The sequence below is a fragment of the Dromiciops gliroides genome, chromosome 5, assembly GCF_019393635.1.
Source record: "Dromiciops gliroides isolate mDroGli1 chromosome 5, mDroGli1.pri, whole genome shotgun sequence".
Classification (NCBI taxonomy): domain Eukaryota; kingdom Metazoa; phylum Chordata; class Mammalia; order Microbiotheria; family Microbiotheriidae; genus Dromiciops; species Dromiciops gliroides.
The window spans coordinates 235945077-235964852 of NC_057865.1; the positions used below are offsets into that span (position 1 = coordinate 235945077).

Sequence of the window (19776 nt, forward strand, 5' to 3'; positions counted from 1 at the left end):
AAAAAGTGAAATCAAGAGGAATAAGCTTAGAATGAATGATCATAGACTCGAGTTTGGCCACCTTAATTTTTTTTTTTTTTAGTGAGGCAATTAGGGTTAAGTGACTTGCTCAGGGTCACACAGCTAGTAAGTGTTAAGTGTCTGAGGCTGTATTTGAACTCAGGTACTCCTGACTCCAGGGCCGGTGCTCTATCCACTTGGCCACCTAGCTGCCCCTGCCATGTTAAATTTGAAGGGTCAATGATGCATCTGGATGGATTTGTTCTCAAGGTAACCAATAATGCAAGTTTGGAATGCAGGATTTAGGGAACAACTTGGAGTGAATGAGATTTCCAGAAAATATTGTAAAGAGAGAAGAATGGAAACACTGAAAGACCACTCAATAACACTTTCTGTAAGAGGTTAGGGAAGGGATGAGGAGACAGAGAAAGAGTGGTTAAAGAGGTAAGAAGAGAGATAGGAAGAGAACCAAGATTGTGATGTCTTCAGAGTCAAGAAAGAAGATAATCAGGAGGTTAGAGTGGTTGGCAGTATCAGGAGCAAAGGAGACATCAAGGAGGACGAAGACAAAAATAACTGATTTCGTTGTGATTAGGTCATTGATGACTTGGGAGAAAATCGTTTCAGTAGAATGATAGGGGCAAAAGACAGATGGCAAGAAATTAAGTGTTTATTGTTGGTACTTGGGCACACAATGAAAACATTTGCATTCATTCCTTTATTTGCCTATGGGGGAGATCCGGTAAACCATGCTTTCCTTTAGTTGTGTCTTCTAGTTTCATTTATAGCAGACATATTGGGATGGATATAATTCAGTCCCTCTGGTAGAATGTCATCTCATTAGTCATTGGACGAAGATTTCACAATAAGAATACCAAAGATTAAAGCTCTCCCCCCTTTTCTTTTATGCAGCAACCTATTTGTCTTTATTTTAGTTTGCCATGACCCAAAAGTTCATTATCTTCTGGAAATGAATTTTTCCAGAGCTTTCTTGGCCTTCTGACCCAATTCTAGGATCCTAATTAAGGTCTTTTCAATTTATTCTCTACTTGCATAACTTTCAGAACCCTTGCTTACCTCCAGGCCATGATTAGACATCAGGATAGTACTTTTGTGGGTGGATATCTTGTTTCCACGTAATAGATGCTTAATTGTTGTAATGAAGGCAGGAACTCTTTCTACAACTGTTTAATAGAAAGTATAGTTAACCTACATATATTAGATCTCCAATAAATATTTGTCGATTGGTTGGTTTTTCATCAACCCTCCTCCAAGTAATAGGGAACATTGTTTGAATCTTTACCTGGATTTTGGATTTCTTGAACCAGAATCATTGTAACAGGATATAGGTAAAAAAAAAAATAATCAATGGAACAAATACAAGATAGGGGAAACCTGGTTAGATGGTAGTACATTTGAAAAAAAAGCAAAAAAGAAATCTAGGTATTTTACTTAAAAGATAAAGAAGAGGGGGCTGCTAGGTGGCGCCGTGGATTAGAGTACTGGCCCTGGAATCAGGAGGATCTGAGTTCAAATCCGGCCTTAGACACTTGACAATTACTAGCTGTGTGACCCTGGGCAAGTCACTTAACCCTCATTGCCCCACAAAAAAACCAAAACCAACCAAACAAAAAAAGATAAAGGAGACTGGTTTGACAGCACTGCATATGAAAAATTAAAAAAATAAAATAAAGCCTAGGCATTTTGGTTGCCCATATTTTCAATACAAGCACATTTGTGTAGATATATGTGTGTGTGTTTGTGTGTGTGTGTAGAAAATAATGTTATCTTATATTCTATTTAGAGAGGCATAGGGTTCAAAGCATGAGAGATATTAATCTCATTGTGCTTTGAACTGGTAAAATAACATTCAGAGTATTGTGTTTCGTTCTAGACAGAATATTGTAAGAAGGGCATTAATAAATTGGAGATTATACAGAAAAAAGTGACCAGAATGGGGGAGGAGGAGGAGATGGAATATGTCTAGATGCCATGTCTAATGAGGAATGTTAGAAAGGGCTGGGGATATTTAGCTTGAAAAAATTTATTTTTAAATTAAGAGGGTAGAGGTTGGAACTTGATAAAAGATTTGAGGGCTATCATGTGGAAGAGGGAGTAGGCTTCTGTTATGCTATTCCAGACAGAAGAAATATTACCAATATGTCAGAGTATAGATTGTGGTTCAATACAGAGGAGAACTTCTTAACCTTTACAGCAGTATAATAATGCAAAAAGTAGTACTGTACAGTAAGATCCCTATTGCCAGAAATATTTAGACAGATATTAGATGTGCATCTTTTGAAGATATTATAAAAGGAATTCCAACATTGGGTGTGACTTCTAAGCTTCCCTCCAACTCCAAGTTGTACTAAACCCTGAGGTGTATTCTTTCTGTTTTTATCTACCTATCAGTTTGTTGACTGTGTGAAATAATGCTAAAGTCATAAAGTCTATTTGTCAAGGAAGGGGTAGAAAATATTTCAGATGACTGAGGAAGATAATTTGTATCATGCATTGTCTATGTGTTGCCCCTTAATTAGAAAGGGAATGCCTTGAGATCAGGAACTGTCTTGCTTTTTCCATTTGTAGCCTCACTGTTTAGTACTGTGATTAGCATAATGTAAATGCTCAGTAAGCACTTTTTCCATTGATTTGCATGATTTACAATTAGAGCAGAACACGTATGTTATATTCTCCTATGAAGAGGGTGGATACTAGTCAAAACTGTGAAAATAAAGTTTATTATTATTGTTAAATCATTATTCCTTCTTAGTGCCTTTTTAGCACTCTTCTTACTCCCTTTTGTCACCTTCTATCCACTCCCCTATGTCCCCAGTTGGCTTAGATTTGACATTTCTGGCACATAGCTCCACTACTAACCACCCAGTCAAATCCTTGCTCCATCACTGAAATTTAGCTGTTTTGTAATCTCCTTTTCTTGGAGCTGTACTTTCTATTTCTTCCAAAATAGTAAGTAGCCAATTTGATGAATCATCCATTCTAATCCACTAGTAGGAAAAGTCTAAGGTCACTCATTGCTACCAGTTAATACATTTTTGTTTTAAATGGAGGAAGGAATAAAACAAGGATTTATTAAGTGTCTAGTATGTGCCAGGGAATTTGCTAAGTACTTGCAAATATTAGCTCATTTTCTTCTTGTAGCAATCCTGGAACATAGGTAGTATTATTATCCCCATTTTATCGTTGAGGAAACTGAGGAAGATGGAAGTTAAGTAGTTTGTCCAGGGTCACACAGCTAAACAAATGTCTGAGGCCAGATTTGAACTTCGTCTTTCTGACTCTGAGCACCAGTGTGCTATCCACCAAGCTACCTCATCTTGGGAAGAGAACCATTTGTCCTTTCCTTGTAGCTAACACAACCAAGGAATAAAAGGGATAAATAAAGGCTTATTAAGTTGAAGTAAATCAGCAATTATTCGCTGATTAATAATGAAAACAGAAGATGGAACAGATTTAGAAGGGATGATAATTAACTTGGTTTTAGACAGTGTTGTGTTAGAAGGGCCAATATGATGTTTATATGGATGTTTGTTGATGTGAGGCAGAGAAGCAAATTCCAGATAGATTCCCCAATTGAGGAGTTTGGACTGGAGATTCAGTTTTGGGAGTTATCTATCTGCAGTTAGTCCTTTACTCTGATCTTTAATGAAGAGGTAGCATAGCCTTTCTGCTTACAATCCTTCCTTCCATTTACCATGTCAGTCTTACCTTTTTATTCTGCTCCATCCATTCTTTGATTTAAATCTATTGGTCTGTTTGCTGTATTGCACACACCACAATTCTACTCTTTCTTGTTGTTGAGTCTTTTTTTCAGTCATATTTGACTCTTTGTGACCTCCCATTTGGGGTTTTCTTGGCAGAGATACTGGACTGGTCCTCCATTTTCTTCTCCAGCTCGTGTACAGATGAAGAAACTGAGGCAAACAGTGTTAAGTGATTTGCCCAGGATCACATAGCTAGTAAGTGTCTTAGGCCAGGGGGCAGCTAGGTGGTGCAGTAGATAAAGCACTGGCCCTGGAGTCAGGAGGACCTGAGTTCAAATCTGGCCTCAAGACACTCAACACATACTAGCTGTGTAACCTTGGACAAGTCACTTAACCCCCATTGCCCCACCCCCCAAAAAGTGTCTTAGGCCAGATTTGAATCTAGGAAGATGAATTTTCCTGACTCTGGGCCCAGCACACTATCCACTGTACCACCTAGCTGTCCTAATTCAACTTTTATCTCCCTACTTTTGCATTGACTGTGTCCCATGCTAGCATGTACTCCTTCCTTACTTCTACCTCTTAAAATACTTGCTTTCCTTCAATACTCAGTTCAAATGCCAACTTCTACTTGAAGTTTTTCTTGCACACTTCCCCTCCTCCTCACCCTCAGTTGTTCTCTCTTCCAAAACTACCTTGTATTCATTTTGTGTGTATTTATATATGTCCATGTTCTCTCCCCTATCAGAATGTAAATTTCTTCAGGATAAGGAGTGTGTCACTTTTGTCTTTTTCTGTCACCTATAGTAGGTGCTTCCTAAATCCTTGCTGTAGTCTGAATTAACTACTTAAATTAATGCAGGCTATTCATTGGAGGGATAAATACTGAAGCTGAAGTTTATGTACTTTAGCCACATCATGAAAAGATGGGGCTCATTGGAAAAGACCCAGATGTTGGGAAAGATTGAAAGCAAAAGGAAAAGGGGATGGCAGAGAATTAAATGGATACAGAGCTTCATGGAAGCAACAAATATGAGACAGACTTTGGGAGATAGTGGAGGATAGAAGGTCCTGGCATGCTGTGATGGCCCATGGGTCCATGAAGAACTGGACAGGACGGAACCACATCAATAAATGTTTGCTGCTTACATGTCTACTATGTACAAAACAATTTGTAGGTGTTAGGGAATGCTACAAGGAATAAATCAGAGGCCCTGGCCTCGATGCTTTTGCACTTATGTTTGGGTATAGGAAGCACATTATGAATGTCAACAGCAAATTAATGGTACAGGAGGCAGCATCGCATAGGAGAAGGAATAGGGGATTTGGAGAAGACCTGAATACAAAGCCTAACTCTGCAACTTCCTGACCAAGTTACTTGGGGCCTCACTTTCCTCCTCAAAAAAACTTGATAACCTAGAAAGTCCCTTCCAATTCTCTGTTTATGACTGTGTCTATAATAGAAATCAAAGGGAGAAGTTGTCTCTGAGGGGAAGTGAAGGCTTCCTGGAAGAGATGAGACTCTATGTGGACCTTAAAGGACTTGAAAGTAGGATTTAGGGAAGGAAAAGAGAGACAACCCCTATTATTTAACCTGAAGTCATTATTTGATGTTGAATGTTTCAGAACACATTACAGTAGAAGGCAGTATCAGGACAGGATAATGAAGGAAGTGTTTTTGGTTTGATGAGATCTTGATTCTCAAATTAGGGAGACCTGAGTTCAAATTCTGCCTCATAGACTTACCACCTGGGAAAGTCACTTTAGCCTGTTTCAGGCTCAGTTTCTGTATCTGTAAAATGGGGATAATAACCCATCTCATGGGGTTATTATTTGGAGGACACACTGAGTTAACATATATAAAGTGATTTGCAAACTTTAATGTTGTTGTTCAGTCATGCATGACTCTGGCCAGCTAAATTAAAGGACACGGGTCTGGGGTAGCTCTCCTTGAGAAGCTAAACTGAAGGACAGACACACTTTGAGAAGCAAGAGAGATAAACCCATTAGGCATGGCTGCTGCCTGAGTGGCACCACGGGGACAGAGATAGCTCCAGAAATCAGAACAACTGCCCCATATCTGACTTCTCCCAACCCACCCCCAATAAGGGACATTCCACCCTCATGTGATCACCCCCTCTATCATCTATAAAAGCTTTTGCCTTTCTCTTGTCCAAGGAGATAGATATCTCAGCAAACCATGTCTCTGAACCATCTCCTTTCTCTAGCACCTAAATAAAATATTATTTTATTCTAATTGGATTTGCGTGTGAGTGGGTGTACTTCTTTAAAGAGGAATACTTAAAGACCCCCATCACCACCAATTTCTCCTGTGACATTAATGAAAGTATGTAGGTGGCTACCTATTATACTCCTGTACAGGAATGGTCCTGAATGAAGTTACCAGATATGGGAAGGAAACCCTTAGACATAGCTAGGTGGCTCAGTGGATAAAGTGCTGGACTTAATGTGTGTCTGCCTCAGTTTTCTCATCTATAAAATGGGGATAATAATAGCACCTACCGCCCAGAGTTGTTTTGATAAAATACAATTTGTAAAGTGCTCTAAAAAGCTTATTGTTATTGATGATATCTCAAATGAAACTTCATCATCTCCCTAAAACTTGACCAGTCAGGAGCCAAAACCAAGAAGTGGCAATGGACAGAGCCATGATTTGCAGAAGCAAACCTTGACTTTGCCTTTTATTGATACTGTAGTTATATGGAACTATGCAAGAAGAGGGTTGACTCTGGAAACTCCTGGTTCTTTTCCTTTGGGGTGAGACATCCATCCCAAAACATCTGGAGGGATATATATGTCTAAAAGGAAGGTAAAGGTCTACCAGAGCAGGAAGAAAAGTTGTTATGACTCTTCATGGTCTTGGCTATAAGTACTTTGGATCAGTTGGATAAAATAAAGGTTGTCTTTCTTTTATTGTATTGGTAGCCAGAGTTATACCCCAGAAATATTAGAATTTGGCTCATTTTGCTCTGGTCAAGGGTTTTATCCTGACAACATAAGGAGATATAGCTCATGTCTTTTATATTAAAAGTAAAGGGATGCTTAGCTCCTGACAAACACAATTGACTAAGAACTGACTGAACTCTATCTAGTTTCATTCCCAGGCCAATGAATTGCCTGGGGTTGACCAGACTTTGTCAGTTCTGGACTCTGATTATTTTGTGGATCTTCCAAACTCTCCCCTTCAGAGATTCCCAAGCTTTCTTTAAATACTTTTGCTTATTCTGTAAAACAATTTACCTTGTGAAACTGGGTTATAAATCTGGGTGAGAGCATGAGTGAGTGTGTGTGTGTGTGTGTGTGTGTGTGTGTGTGAGAGAGAGAGAGAGAGAGAGAGAGAGAGAGAGAGAGAGAGAGAGAGAAATGAGAATTTTGTTTATGCCTATACCTTTAGTTCTGGTGCACGCAGATGATGCTCAGTGTGATTGCATGTATAACATCTGGATAAAATAAAATTGAAACCATAATTTTCATTCCTTCAATAAATAATTAGTAAACACCTACTATGTGTTGGGCACTGTAGGAGTTGCTGAGGACGCATAGACAAAAATAAGTCAACTTCTGACTCAAGGAGTTTGAAGTCTTTTGGGGAAACAACATGAAGTATGAACAATGTAAAAATAAAGGCATTTGGTTGGATGCAAACACAAGTGAGATTCAAGAAAAGAAGGCACTTTGCTGAGCTTTGAAGGAAGCCAGGTTGGTGAAAGGCAAGGGCGGCTAGGCAGTGAATTCCAGGCTGCTGCTACAGCCTGGGTAGCTACATGATAATGGGTGGGAATGTCATCTATGGGGAGCAGCAAGTAAGCTAGTTTGCCAGAAATGGAGAATAATAAACCTAGAAAGGCCCTGAATATCTGCTTTACTTATGCTGTATCTGCCCTATTTTTTTAATGTTTGAATATGTAAATTCATCCAGGAAAAGAATTCATTTATTTATGTTTGTAAGTAGCATCAGGATGCCTGAGAATAAATAATAGATGACCACTTGAAAATCACAATACTTTGAAATGAGAAAGATAATGGACCCAATTCTAGCCCCATCAAATAGAAACAAAAGGGCGTATTGGGGGAGAGGCAGGCCAACCCTGTTTATGCAGGTTTTCACATGACTTTCCTTTTAAGAAGAATGTGGACTGCATCCAAAACAAATAATATTTTGTTAGATGAGAAGACCAAAAGCAAAAAGCAAAAAGGAGGATGGATGATCTTTCTTTAATGTCAAAACTGACATAAACACATCCCCCCCAACCCTTTTGCTCAAGATAATTTTCTCAACAAGACACAGATTGCTCCAGTCTCTGCGTATCAGCCTTTGAAGCAATTTCCTGATTATTAGGAGTGGGGGCAGGGTTTCCTTTGAGGATTTTTACAGCAGTGAAGAGTTCCTCCTTTAAATACTTTCACATGATGGGGGGAATTCCTTGTTCAGAGTGCTGTCATCACTGAACTTTTTCAGCCATTTATTGTAGAGAGAAGGCTTTCCTTGGTCTGACTGTGGCTGGTAACTCACCTTTGCCTTAAGTACCTTGTAGGTTCTTAATAAATGTTTCATAAATGAATGAGGGAAAATGAATTAATCTGAGCCATCCATGGAGGAAGCAGGACCCTCCTCCTCCCCTTCTTGCCTTTTGTTTATCTTACCAAGAGGTTAAATAGGCTTCTCTTTGTAAAATTACATTTGCGTTTTTATTATGAGTTTCTCCAACATCAACAAACATGAGAATGTCAATAGGAGAACAGAAAAAGAGAATTGTATATGAAACAATGGATGACTATTGCATATGCTTAAGTGTCTATTAAGTTTAACAGGCTAGATGGTAATGAAACAGCCATGCTTATCTGTCTCCTGCTGAATTTCCTTAGGCTCTCTTCTGTGTATTGCTTTAGTACTTCACCTGCTCCCCCATCCTTCCTCTCCATCTCTTCCACCAATAAAAACATGCTCTTATGCCAAATACAAATAGTCAAGTGAAACAGATTCACACACTGGCTGGATCTGAAAATGCTGGCTTCCTTCTGTGCCTCTATCCCAGCACCCTCTGCCAAGAGGTGGGAGGTGTTCTTCATCAGTTTTCTGAAGTCATGAGGTCAGTCACTCTAATGATCACAGTTCTCACATTCCTCATTGTAGAAACTGCTCCCTTGTCTCCAGTCATTCACTCTGTATTAGGCTATATTTACTCTTTCCAGCTTTCTCTGAATTCATTCATCCCTTTCACTGTTTCTTATGGTCCAATAACATTTCATTACATTCATATAGAGAAGAGAAAGGGAATAAGCATTTCTATGATGTCTAGTCTATGTCAGGTGTTATGCTAAGTGCTTGACAAATATTATCTCATTTGATCCTTACAATAACTTGGATAGTGTGAGAAAAGAATGGGTTTTGGGATGCCCAGAGGGGCCCGCTCAAGAGGATAATATTAGGATTGATTGGATTGATTTTGCTGATTAACTAACTTAAAGTTGACTTGATTGAAACCACACCTACCTGAGAGCCTGGCCCTCAGGGGGTGTGTTCTCTGAACTCAGACCTTGGGCACATTCTGCTCATGGACCACCCTCAAGTCCAGTGAACCAATGAATTTGGGCAATGCTAGCCAATTAGCTTGAAGTAGTGTGTAAGGACCACCTCTCCCTGGGACCTGCAGGAAGCTTCCAGTCACACAGGGAGAGAGACTTCCTTTTTTTTTTTTTTTTGGCCTAAGACGGTAAAGGCACCTTTTTCTCTCTTCTTCCTCAGATCCTAGCAAGGCTTTCCTAACTCTCAGGGCAATGTGCTCTATCTTTACTAATACCTAATATGCTTTAATAAATGCTGAATGCCCCCAAACTGGTGCTAAAGCTTCTAATTTATAAATAGCAATATATTAGAAACCCCAGCTAATTTTCCCCAAACTTGGGACAGAAATAAGGCAACCATATATAGTTTTACTTGCCATAATAGTTGAGGAAACTGAGGCAGACAGAGTGTTATGGGATTAGGATTAAAGTTTAAACTGGCCAGCTAAACTCAAGGACCTTGAGAAGCAAGAGAGATAAGCCTATTAGTCGTGGCTGCTGCCTGAGTGGTGCCAAGGGGATATTGAACTCCAGAAAGCAGGACCACCTCTGTCCCTCCACCATCCATCCTCATAAAAGCTTTTGCTTTTCTCCTGTCTGAGGGGATAGGTATCTCAGAGAACCATGTCTTTGGAACTATCTCCCCTTGAGAGTCCTTGTAAAGTTTCCTTTCTGTAGCACTTAAATAAAAGATTATTTTATTCTAATTGGATTTGTATGTGAGACGGTGTACTTCTTTAGAGAAGAATACCTAAGGAACCCCGACCTCTGCCCACAAACACATACCAAACCATTTCTCTGTGACACAGAGGTTTAGTGATTTGCTCAGGGTCACACAGCTAGTAAGTGTCTGAGGCCATATTCAAACTCAGGCCTTTTGACAGAAGAAGCAATACAAGGACACTCTCAAGGTCTCACTGAAAATCTTTGGCATCTATTGTGAGACATGGGAGAAGCTGGAACAGGACTACCCAGAATGGCATGCCCACATCAAAGAAGGTGATATGGTCTATGAGCAAAGCAGAAGCTTTTCAGTAGCTAAAAAAATCCAACCAACCAACCAACCAACCAAAACAAAACCAAAAAAACCCAAACACCATGAGATATATAAATTTAAGACAGCTCCACTCCAAATATTCCCATGGACTATTTGTGCCCATCCTGTGATAGAGCCTTCCAAGCTCACATTTGTCTGATGAGCCACAGTCAAGACACATTTTACCTTGACCCCAACATAGTGATGTCATTTTGGCCCTCTTGGAGAATGAAAGACAACAATCAATGTACCATAATTTGTTTAGCCGTTCCCCATTTGCTGGGCATCTGCTTTCTTTACTGTTCTTTGCTTCAATAAAAAAAGTGCTATTCCAAATATTTTTGACAATGCATGTACTTTCTGTCTTCGATCTTGTTGGGGTATATATGTTAGTAGTAGTATTACTGTGTCAGAGGGTGTATACAGTTTTTTCAATTGTATTCTACTCTTTGTGACCCCATTTAGTGTTTTCTTGACAAAGACACTAGAGTGGTTTGCCATTTCCTGTTGAAGAAATGGAAGCAAACAGGGTTAACTGACTTTCCCAGGGTCACACGGCTGCTAAGTCTCTGAGGCCAAATTTGAATTTAGGAAGATGAGTCTTCCTGGCTGTAGGCCAAGTACTCTACCCACTGAGCCTCCCAGTTGCATCTTTCTAACATGGTTAGGCAAATTCACAGTTCCATTGACTATTTTGATAGTAAATACCTTACATGTTCTATTTTTTTCAGTCTTTTGACTTTGTTCTAACATTTCTTGTTTTGTCATTGAATCACTGAGTTCTTGTTATTCGATTTTGGTTTTTAGAGAGTCCTTTACCTGGATCATATTTTCTCCCTTTTGTTCATAGCCAAATATACTTTCATACCAAGTTTTCTCTTCAGAGCATGAATTTAATTTTTAAAATAATCTCTTATTTCATTTATTCTACCTCCTCTTGGAATCCTATGGTCAAGCCACATTTTATTTTATTTTTCCTGAGCCTAACTACTTTATTTATTGTTGAGTTATTCTTTTCCTTTTGGCTTTACCTCTTAGACTTCTCTTAATCCAAAGTAATTCTTTTTTTTTTTTTTTTGGTGTTTTCTTTGGTTTACGCATATCTCTATCCCCAATTCCTAGATGAGGACTTTGTGCCAGGGCCATGTTCCTTCCCATCCTGTGCTCTTGAATGAGGTGGGCAGGCCCAGGTTATTCCTGTATCCTTTTTTTTTTTTTTTGGCAGGTCAATGAGGGTTAAGTGACTTGCCCAGAGTCACACAGCTAGTAAGCGTCAAGTGTCTGAGGCTGGATTTGAACTCAGGTCCTCCTGAATCCAGGGCTGGTGCTTTACCCACTGCTCTACCTAGCTGCCACCTCCTGTATCCTTTTCAGTTTGGAGGTCACTGCTGAGTTTTAATCTAGAGTGTCTGTTATTATACCCTGCCCTCTGCTTTCAATTGCAGATTTCGTTCTTCCTCCATATTCAGTTGTCTCAATGCTACTGTTGGCCTTGGACTTTCCTGTTTCTTTTTCCTCACATAATCATGAAAGAGCAAGTGGCCTTGCTGCTTGCTGCTGCCTTGAGAGACCTTTATGCAATATCATGGATCACTTTGGTTTCTGGCCTTTGGTAGCATTCCCTTTTATAGGCTTTCTGGTTCTTTAAGCAGTCTGCTTCTATGGCTCTAGCAGGATTTTGGAGCCAAAGTGACTTTGAGCCTCTTGGATGGCCCCATTGTAAGTGTAAACTATCTTGGGGAAGAGTCCTGTCAGTCTCCTGGAGTGATCATCTATCAGAAACTCATTTTGACCCTTGCTAAATTTTGGTTAAGATGCTCTTGGTTTCAAGCCCTTTAAAAATTAATATTCTTAGGGGCAGCTAGATGGCACAGTGGATAGAGCACTGGCCCTGGAGTCAGGAGTACCTGAGTTCAAATCCGGCCTCAGACACTTAAAACTTACTAGCTGTGTGACCCTGGGCAAGTCACTTAACCCCAATTGCCTCATAAAAAAAAATTAATATTCTTGGGGGCAGCTAGGCGGCGCAGTGGATAGAGCACCAGCCCAGGATTCAGGAGAACCTGAGTTCAAATCCAGCCTCAGACAGTTAATACTTACTAGCTGTGTGACCCTGGGCAACTCACTTAACCCCAATTGCCTCACCAAAAAAAAAAATAATAATAATAATATTCTTAATGGCTTCAGCTCATAACAAAGTCACATGCCTGCTTCAAGCACCCAAAAGTGTCTGGACATCTTCTTGAGCAGTCCTAGATTGAGCAAAGGAACTTACTGGTGTTTCCCTTTGCTTTCCTTGGTCATTGTCTCAACCTAGCACCTTTTTAAAATCTTAGCAGGGATATTTGTCAGGGGAGCTGGACATAGCAAAGACATCACCATCTTAACCAGAAGTTCACATGAATCTCTTTTGAAAAATGAAAAATAACCCAAGGGCTGCAGAGCCCACCAATTTTCTTTTAGACTTTACTGTCCATTAGATTTAGCACATTGAATGTTTACTTATATAAAGAATTAATTGTTATTTGAGGTTTTTATGACCCCATATTTTGGCTAGAATAAAAAAAACAAACCTTGGCACGCACACTGGCCTCTGGGGCTCCACAAACAGAACGGTGCTCCACCCACTGGGTGTAGCCTTTGCCATGGTGCTGGCACCTCACATCATCACCACTCGCCGACGCCTGCATGGGCCTGGCAAAATTATAATGATTGGAAGCCTAGTGAGGGCAGTCATGTGACGGTCAGAGTGGCCAGCCAATCGGCTGAGGGCTGTGTGTGGTCAGCCTGGGGTCTGCTGGGAAGAAGGGAGGAGATTCGACATTCTAGCTTGAAGCTGGAAGGTGACAGGATGCTGCTGTGTGTTCTCAGCTGATTCCTGGGCGGTTGTGTTGTTCAGGTTGTTTAATTTCCCTTTCCCCATTTTATTTCCTTTCCCTTGATCCTACTGACCCTGTTTGTGTTTTTTTAAAGTTCATTCTTGTTAAATAAATCCTGCTCTGTTTTGAGGGAGGCTGCCGGTCTCCTTCCTTGCCCCAATATTGCAGTGAGCCGCTTAGCTAACATTCCCCAATTAAAAATTGATCCCCACACTTATGTATTTCTTCCCCAGCTCAAAAGGTACAATGTTCATTCTATATTGGTTTTGAAACATTAATTCCCACATTGTTCCTTTTTCACAGAGTCCCTTCCAATGCTTAGATCCTGACAAGGTAAACAAACAAATTGTCCTTTTTAAGCATCAGTGCTTAAGTAGCATACATTGAAACCATTTGAGGACTTCTATCCCATCCCACTTGACCTAATCCTTCATGACACTTTGGAGACATCTCAAACTCAACATTTGCAAACCAAATTAATTATTTTTCCCCTAAAACCAACTTCTCTTCCAAACTTCTCTGTATTTGTCAGAGGTATCTCCACTCCTCCAGTCACCTAGTTTGTAATATTGGCACTATCTTCACTTCCTTATCTTCTCCCTAACTTCCCTCACCTCACATAGTTAGCCAGTTGCAAAATATTGCTGTTTCTATCATCCTAACATCTTTTGCATTTGACTCCTTTTCTCTAATCATGCAGAAATCACCTTATTTCACCAGTTCTGAGCTAGGCCATTTAAAAGAACTCCAAAATTGGCCTCCATTTCCAAGTTTATCCCTATCCCAACCCATCTTTCATGTAGCTGCCACATTGATTTTCCTTAAATGCCTAGCTTATCAAGTCACAACCCCTTACCCAACACATTCTAATGGCTCCCTATTACCTCCAGGATAAAATATAAATTAATCTGTTTAGTTTTAAAATCCCATCACAACCTAGTATCATCCTATCTTTTCAGCCTCAATATACATTATTCTCTCTTGTGGGTAGGTCAAATTTAGACTGGTCAGGTGATTCAGGCTAGGGATCAGAACAAAATGAGATACTAGCAGACCATCTTTTGAAAACGATTTCTTTCCTCTGACCACTTATCTATTAAGGGAATGGCTTTTAGAGTCACATATTTGAATCAATTCCCTGTATATTTAAGATATCAGAATTTCATTGGTGATTTTAGTGCAAAAGTTTTTCTTATTTTACTATTCCTCTTCTACTTTTATCTTCATTCTTTATGTTTGTATAGAAACTTTTAAATTTTATATAATCAAAATTGTTTCATCTTTTGTGATCAAGTCTATCACTTGTTTAGTTAAGAATTCTTTTCCTAGTCATAAAAGATACCTGATATTGTTCTCTTCTCATTTTTTTCAACCTTCTGATCTTTTAAAGTTCAGGTTGCACCTGGTTTAAGTTCATTTTGAGCTCATGGAGGTATATTGTGTAAGATGCTGGTCTAAACTTAATTTCTGCCCAACTGCTTTACAATTTTCTAAGCAGTTCTTGGGGAAAATAGAGTTCTTTAACTAACAATTTATGTTCTAGGCTTTATAAAACATTAAGTTCATGCTTTCAATAGCTTTTCTTGCTTATATAGCTTGTTCTATTTATAAATCCATTTTCTTAACCTTTAGCAGTTAGTTTTGATGACTACTCCATTATAATATTACTTAAGATCTAGTAATGCTAGGCCCCCTTCATTCATGTTTCTCATTATTTCCCTTTATATTATAGACTTTTTATTCATCAAAATGAATTTAATTATTATCTTTTCTAGTTCTATACAACCATTCCATTGGTATAGCACTAAATCTATAAATTATTTTAGGTAGTAATGTCACTTTTATTATAGTGACTCAGTCCAAACATGAACTTAGCTGTGAATATTTCTTTATTTTGGTCTCTGTTTCTGTAAAGAAAAAAGTATTTATATAAATCTTGTATGTATCTTAGTAAGTTAAAGAAAGACCCTTTTATGCCCATATTTTTAGAAGTTTTTAAACTAAGAGTTTCATATTTTGTTAAAAGTTATGTACCTTTTGAAATAACTGTGGTTTTTGTAATCTTTGTCATTTATATGATTATAGGATTAATTGTGCTAATGTTGAATCCCTAATGTTGAATCATCTCTGAGATGTTTGCAATTCGATGATAGTAAATTATTTTCAGTGTATATTATTTTAGTCTCTTCTACTTCTCTATTAGGTGTGTCTGTAAAATAATTTGTGCATGCATTTAGTGAAAGAAGACACGTTAATTACTCATTGGGGTAGACCATACATAATGGGAATGGTGACTCTACAAAATCTCTTGTATAGATCATTGGAAAACACTTTCATTAAAGGTGATGTATGTTCAAGGTTAGAATTGATCAGTCTCTTTGACTTAATTTTGTTTCTTTATGTTGCATTATTTCAATGTTTGAAAATGTAGTCATAGCTTGGGCACTGATACATTGGCACAAAATAACACACTGATCTCAATAAATAACAGGAAATGGTGATAAACTTAGAAGAAGGAATATTTATTTCAATACTTCAAGGAAATATGATTTTATTGTTGAGGGTTCTGAATCTACTGGTGATGTCTATCCAAACTTACCTAGCCTCATCCTCAAATAACAGCTTGTCTGTGAGTCTATCATCTTTTATCTGTCTTTTATCTAACATTTTTCTATTATATTTTATCTACCATATATTATCTTTTTTCTATCATGTTATCTATCTCTATCACTTAGCAATCATCCATGTTTTAACTTCCATCTATTATCATTTATCTATCATGTTCTGTTAACTGTATTATTCTTCCCCCCCGCCAAGTTAAGTGTGTCATATATTAAGGATTTCTATACTATGTTTTTGTTGTTATTTTTTAGTCATTATTTTTCTGACTCTTTGTGATCCCATTTGTGGTTTTCTTGGTAAAGATATTTGGAGTGCTTTGCCATTTCCTTCTGCAGCTCATTTTACAGATGAGGAAACTGAGGCAAACAGGGTTAAGGGATTTGCCCAGGGTCACACAGCTAATAAGTATCTGAGACCAGCTTTGAACTCATGAAGATAAGCCCCCTTGACTCTAGGCCCAGCACTTTATCCATAGTGACATATACCTGCCTATACTATGTTTAGTATATCTTTAAAATTACATTTCTAACTGAAAGCCATTTATCTCCTCTTTCTTTTTGTTCTTATACCTTTCTCCTCAGGTTGGCCCTCATTCCATGATGTGATAAGTTCCGATGCAATTACATTCACTGATGACTTTTCCCACGGGATGCACAGGGTCGAAACAAGCTGCTCTCAGGTCAGTTAGCAACATGTGAAATTCATTGATTACAAAATACAACTTTTACGTTTGTATTGGAAAGCACACCCAACCAATTGTGGTTGTGTTAAGTAAAGTCACCAAGGCCAAGTGATCACTTATAAGGTTGACAAATGAGCAACTTAAATAAAAGTGTGTGTTGGGGGAGGGGGACAAGGAGCAAGGAGAAAATTGTGAGGAAGATCAACCTCAAAACTCAGAGTGAACTGTACTTAAGGTATATAAGAATCCCTAATACATCCTTACCTGGCCCACTGTGGGAAAGAATTGTTCCCTCTTAGCCTTTCCCACTTTCTAATATAGGGCTCTTTTCCATCTTCTGCATTCTGAAGCTCTCAAAACAGGCTTAATCTAAGTGTGTGTTTGGTTCTCTACATATTCTTCTTTTGTGCCTCCATTCTTTGTCTATTTGAAATATAATTTACCTCATGAATTACTCTTTCTAGTGTAAAAATACCCCCCCCCATGAAAAATAATTGGGAAAACAAAACCAATGCTGACCATAGCAACTTGCATTTATATAGTGCGTTAGAATTAGAGAAATAAATTATTTAATGTTCTTATTTGATGTTCACAGCAACCTTATTAGGTAGTAAACATATTACTATAACATTTGTATTACATATCTGACAAAGCTGCTATGAGGAAGTGCTTTGTAAACCTTATAGGGGCAGATTCAGAGAAGCCGCATATCACCTCATCATAGTTATTATTATTAGCATAATCTCATTCTTCTCATCTTTATCAATGGGATTCAAGTAGAAATGGTCTTGAAACAAGTTACTCTCCTACTTTTTTGTGGTTGAGGAAAAAAAAGGATAGAAACATAATCTATAGGTTTCTGGAAAGCATCCTTTGGTACAATTCCAATAGCAGCCAAGATAAAAGGAATGATGTTTCTCTTGTCCTATTCCACATGGTTCCACTTTCTCTGGTAGGTCTCTATATTTTGAAGGCTTTTCATTCTATGGAGCTTAGAGAATATGAGTATTTACTATGGAGACATTTTTTCTTAAGTTTTAATGAATTAGTTTTATATAATGTAAGTCAGAGGTGTCAAACTCTGACTCTCAAAACCCCCAAGTGGGTCCTGAACCAGATTAAACATAAAAATACAATACAAAATAGATAGTGTTAATTTGTAGTTTTAGCCTGTGGCCAGCAGGAATTCTATCTGAGTCTTAATCTTATACCACTGGTTTATGTGAATGTAGACAACACTTCACTTTGTGATAATGGTTCTATTCCAGTGCAATTAGTTTGTTGAGTTATCTAGCATATTTTGAGGTCAGTATGAAGTTTTGTTGTTTCTTGGTCCATAAAGGGGACTGACAACATTTTTTTCTTCTTTTTTTCTTTTTTCTTTTCTTTTCTTTTTTTTTTTTGGTGAGGCAATTGGGGTTAAGTGACTTGCCCAGGGTCACACAGCTAGTAAGTCTCAAGGGTCTGAGGCTGGATTTGAACTCAGGTCCTCCTGAATCCAGGGCCAGTGCTCTATCCACTGCGCCACCCAACTGCCCCGGGACTGACAACTTTTGAGCTAGAATTTTAGCCACCAAGTTGTGTACTGGTAGGCATTTAAATTATGTCACACAGCTTCTACCTTTTCTTTGCATAATCTACACTGATCATTGCATCATGGTCTTGAAGGAAAGAAACCCTTCTATAATCTCTGGATGTTGATTCTTGATCATAAACCCCTATGCTTCCAAAAGTAAATCTACAAGACCTTGCCATTAGTTGTTGTTATTGTTGCTGTTATTTTCACCTCATTTTACAGATGAGGAAACAGTTTCAGAGTGGTTAAGTGCATTTCTCAAGGTCACATGGCCAGACAGAATCAGTACTAGAACTTGGTCTCCTGACACATAGACTAATATAACCTCATGCTGCATTAACAACATAGGGTCAGAATAGGCAATGTTGAACCACAAGAAGGGGATATTTGCTGGAATTTTCAACCTTTTTTTTGCGTGTGTAATGGACTTTCTTGGCAGTGATATAGTGAATGTTTTCAAATGCATAAAATAAAACACATAAAATTACAAAGGAAATAAATTGTATTTAAATATTTATCAAAATACATGCTTTTAGGGGGCAGCTAGGTGGCACAGTAGATAAAGCACCGGCCCTGGATTCAGGTGTACCTGAGTTCAAATCCGGCCTCAGGCACTTGATACTTACTAGCTGTGTGACCCTGGGCAAGTCACTTAACTCCCATTGCCCCGCCAAAAAAACAAAAAAAAACAAAAAAAGAAGAAGAAGAAGAAGAAGAAGAAGAAGAAGAAGAAGAAGAAGAAGAAGAAGAAGAAGAAAAAGTGAAAATAAAATTGTCTCCATAAAAAAAAAATACATGCTTTTAAAGTTAATAGCCCCCACAATAAGAATCCCTAATAGGCAGAACACGATAACTACTTTCAAATCCTGTAAGGGCTACAAGGACTATTTTAATCATCATCATTATTAATAATAATATTTCATAATGAATCAATTAACTGATTGGCCAACAAGCATTTATTAAGTGACTACTATGTGCCAGTCACTCTTCAAGGTTTTGACCATCCAAATACAAAGAATGAAAGAATCCCTGTTCATAAGGAGTTTACATTTTATTGGATAAGCAAGATTAAAATTCTACCTCTGACACATGCATATTATCTGTGTAACTATGGAAAAGTCACTTAACCACCTCGTGTCCTAAGCAACTGAATGTGATTGTAGATTATGGATAAGCTGCAGATATATAATGATGGAGGGAGTTTTTACATCAATGAAATTCCAATTTTGAACAACAATGGAAGAAAAGGATTTATCTTCAAAAAAGCTTGCAAAATATCTGCTTTGAGTGCCTGAGACACAAAGCTAATACACAAATACCAATTAGATAAAACAAGAGTCTAAGGACATCTACTTGTCTAAGGAAGCAGTCATGGTAACTAAAGTTTTCTGAACTCAAAGTAAAAAAAAATAAAAATCTATGACTCCAGAAGGCCAATAATGAAGCATGTACCTGCCTGAGACATGATGGAGTGAAGATGCAGAATGAGGCAGGCATTTTTTGAAGTCGACTGAAGAAGGGAAATCATGTAACCATAAAAGGAATTTCTTCTTCTTTTTCCCAAAGGGGTATTGTGATGTGAGGGAGAATAAATTGATTGCTGTTAGTGGAAAAACATATTAATTACATTTAAAAAATCTAATCCAGGAAAAGGAAATGGAAAACTGAAA

At 38.2% G+C, this 19776-nt stretch overlaps 1 protein-coding gene across 1 annotated transcript in view; it reads left to right on the forward strand.

The window, feature by feature from the left end:
• Window positions 1–19776, forward strand: part of MSRB3 (methionine sulfoxide reductase B3) — a 203167-nt gene that overhangs the window by 164968 nt on the left and 18423 nt on the right. The window contains exon 6 of the mRNA XM_043967673.1: window positions 16426–16527. Within this exon, the coding sequence (XP_043823608.1) occupies window positions 16426–16527 (102 nt within the window). The remainder of the gene's footprint in view (window positions 1–16425; window positions 16528–19776) is intronic.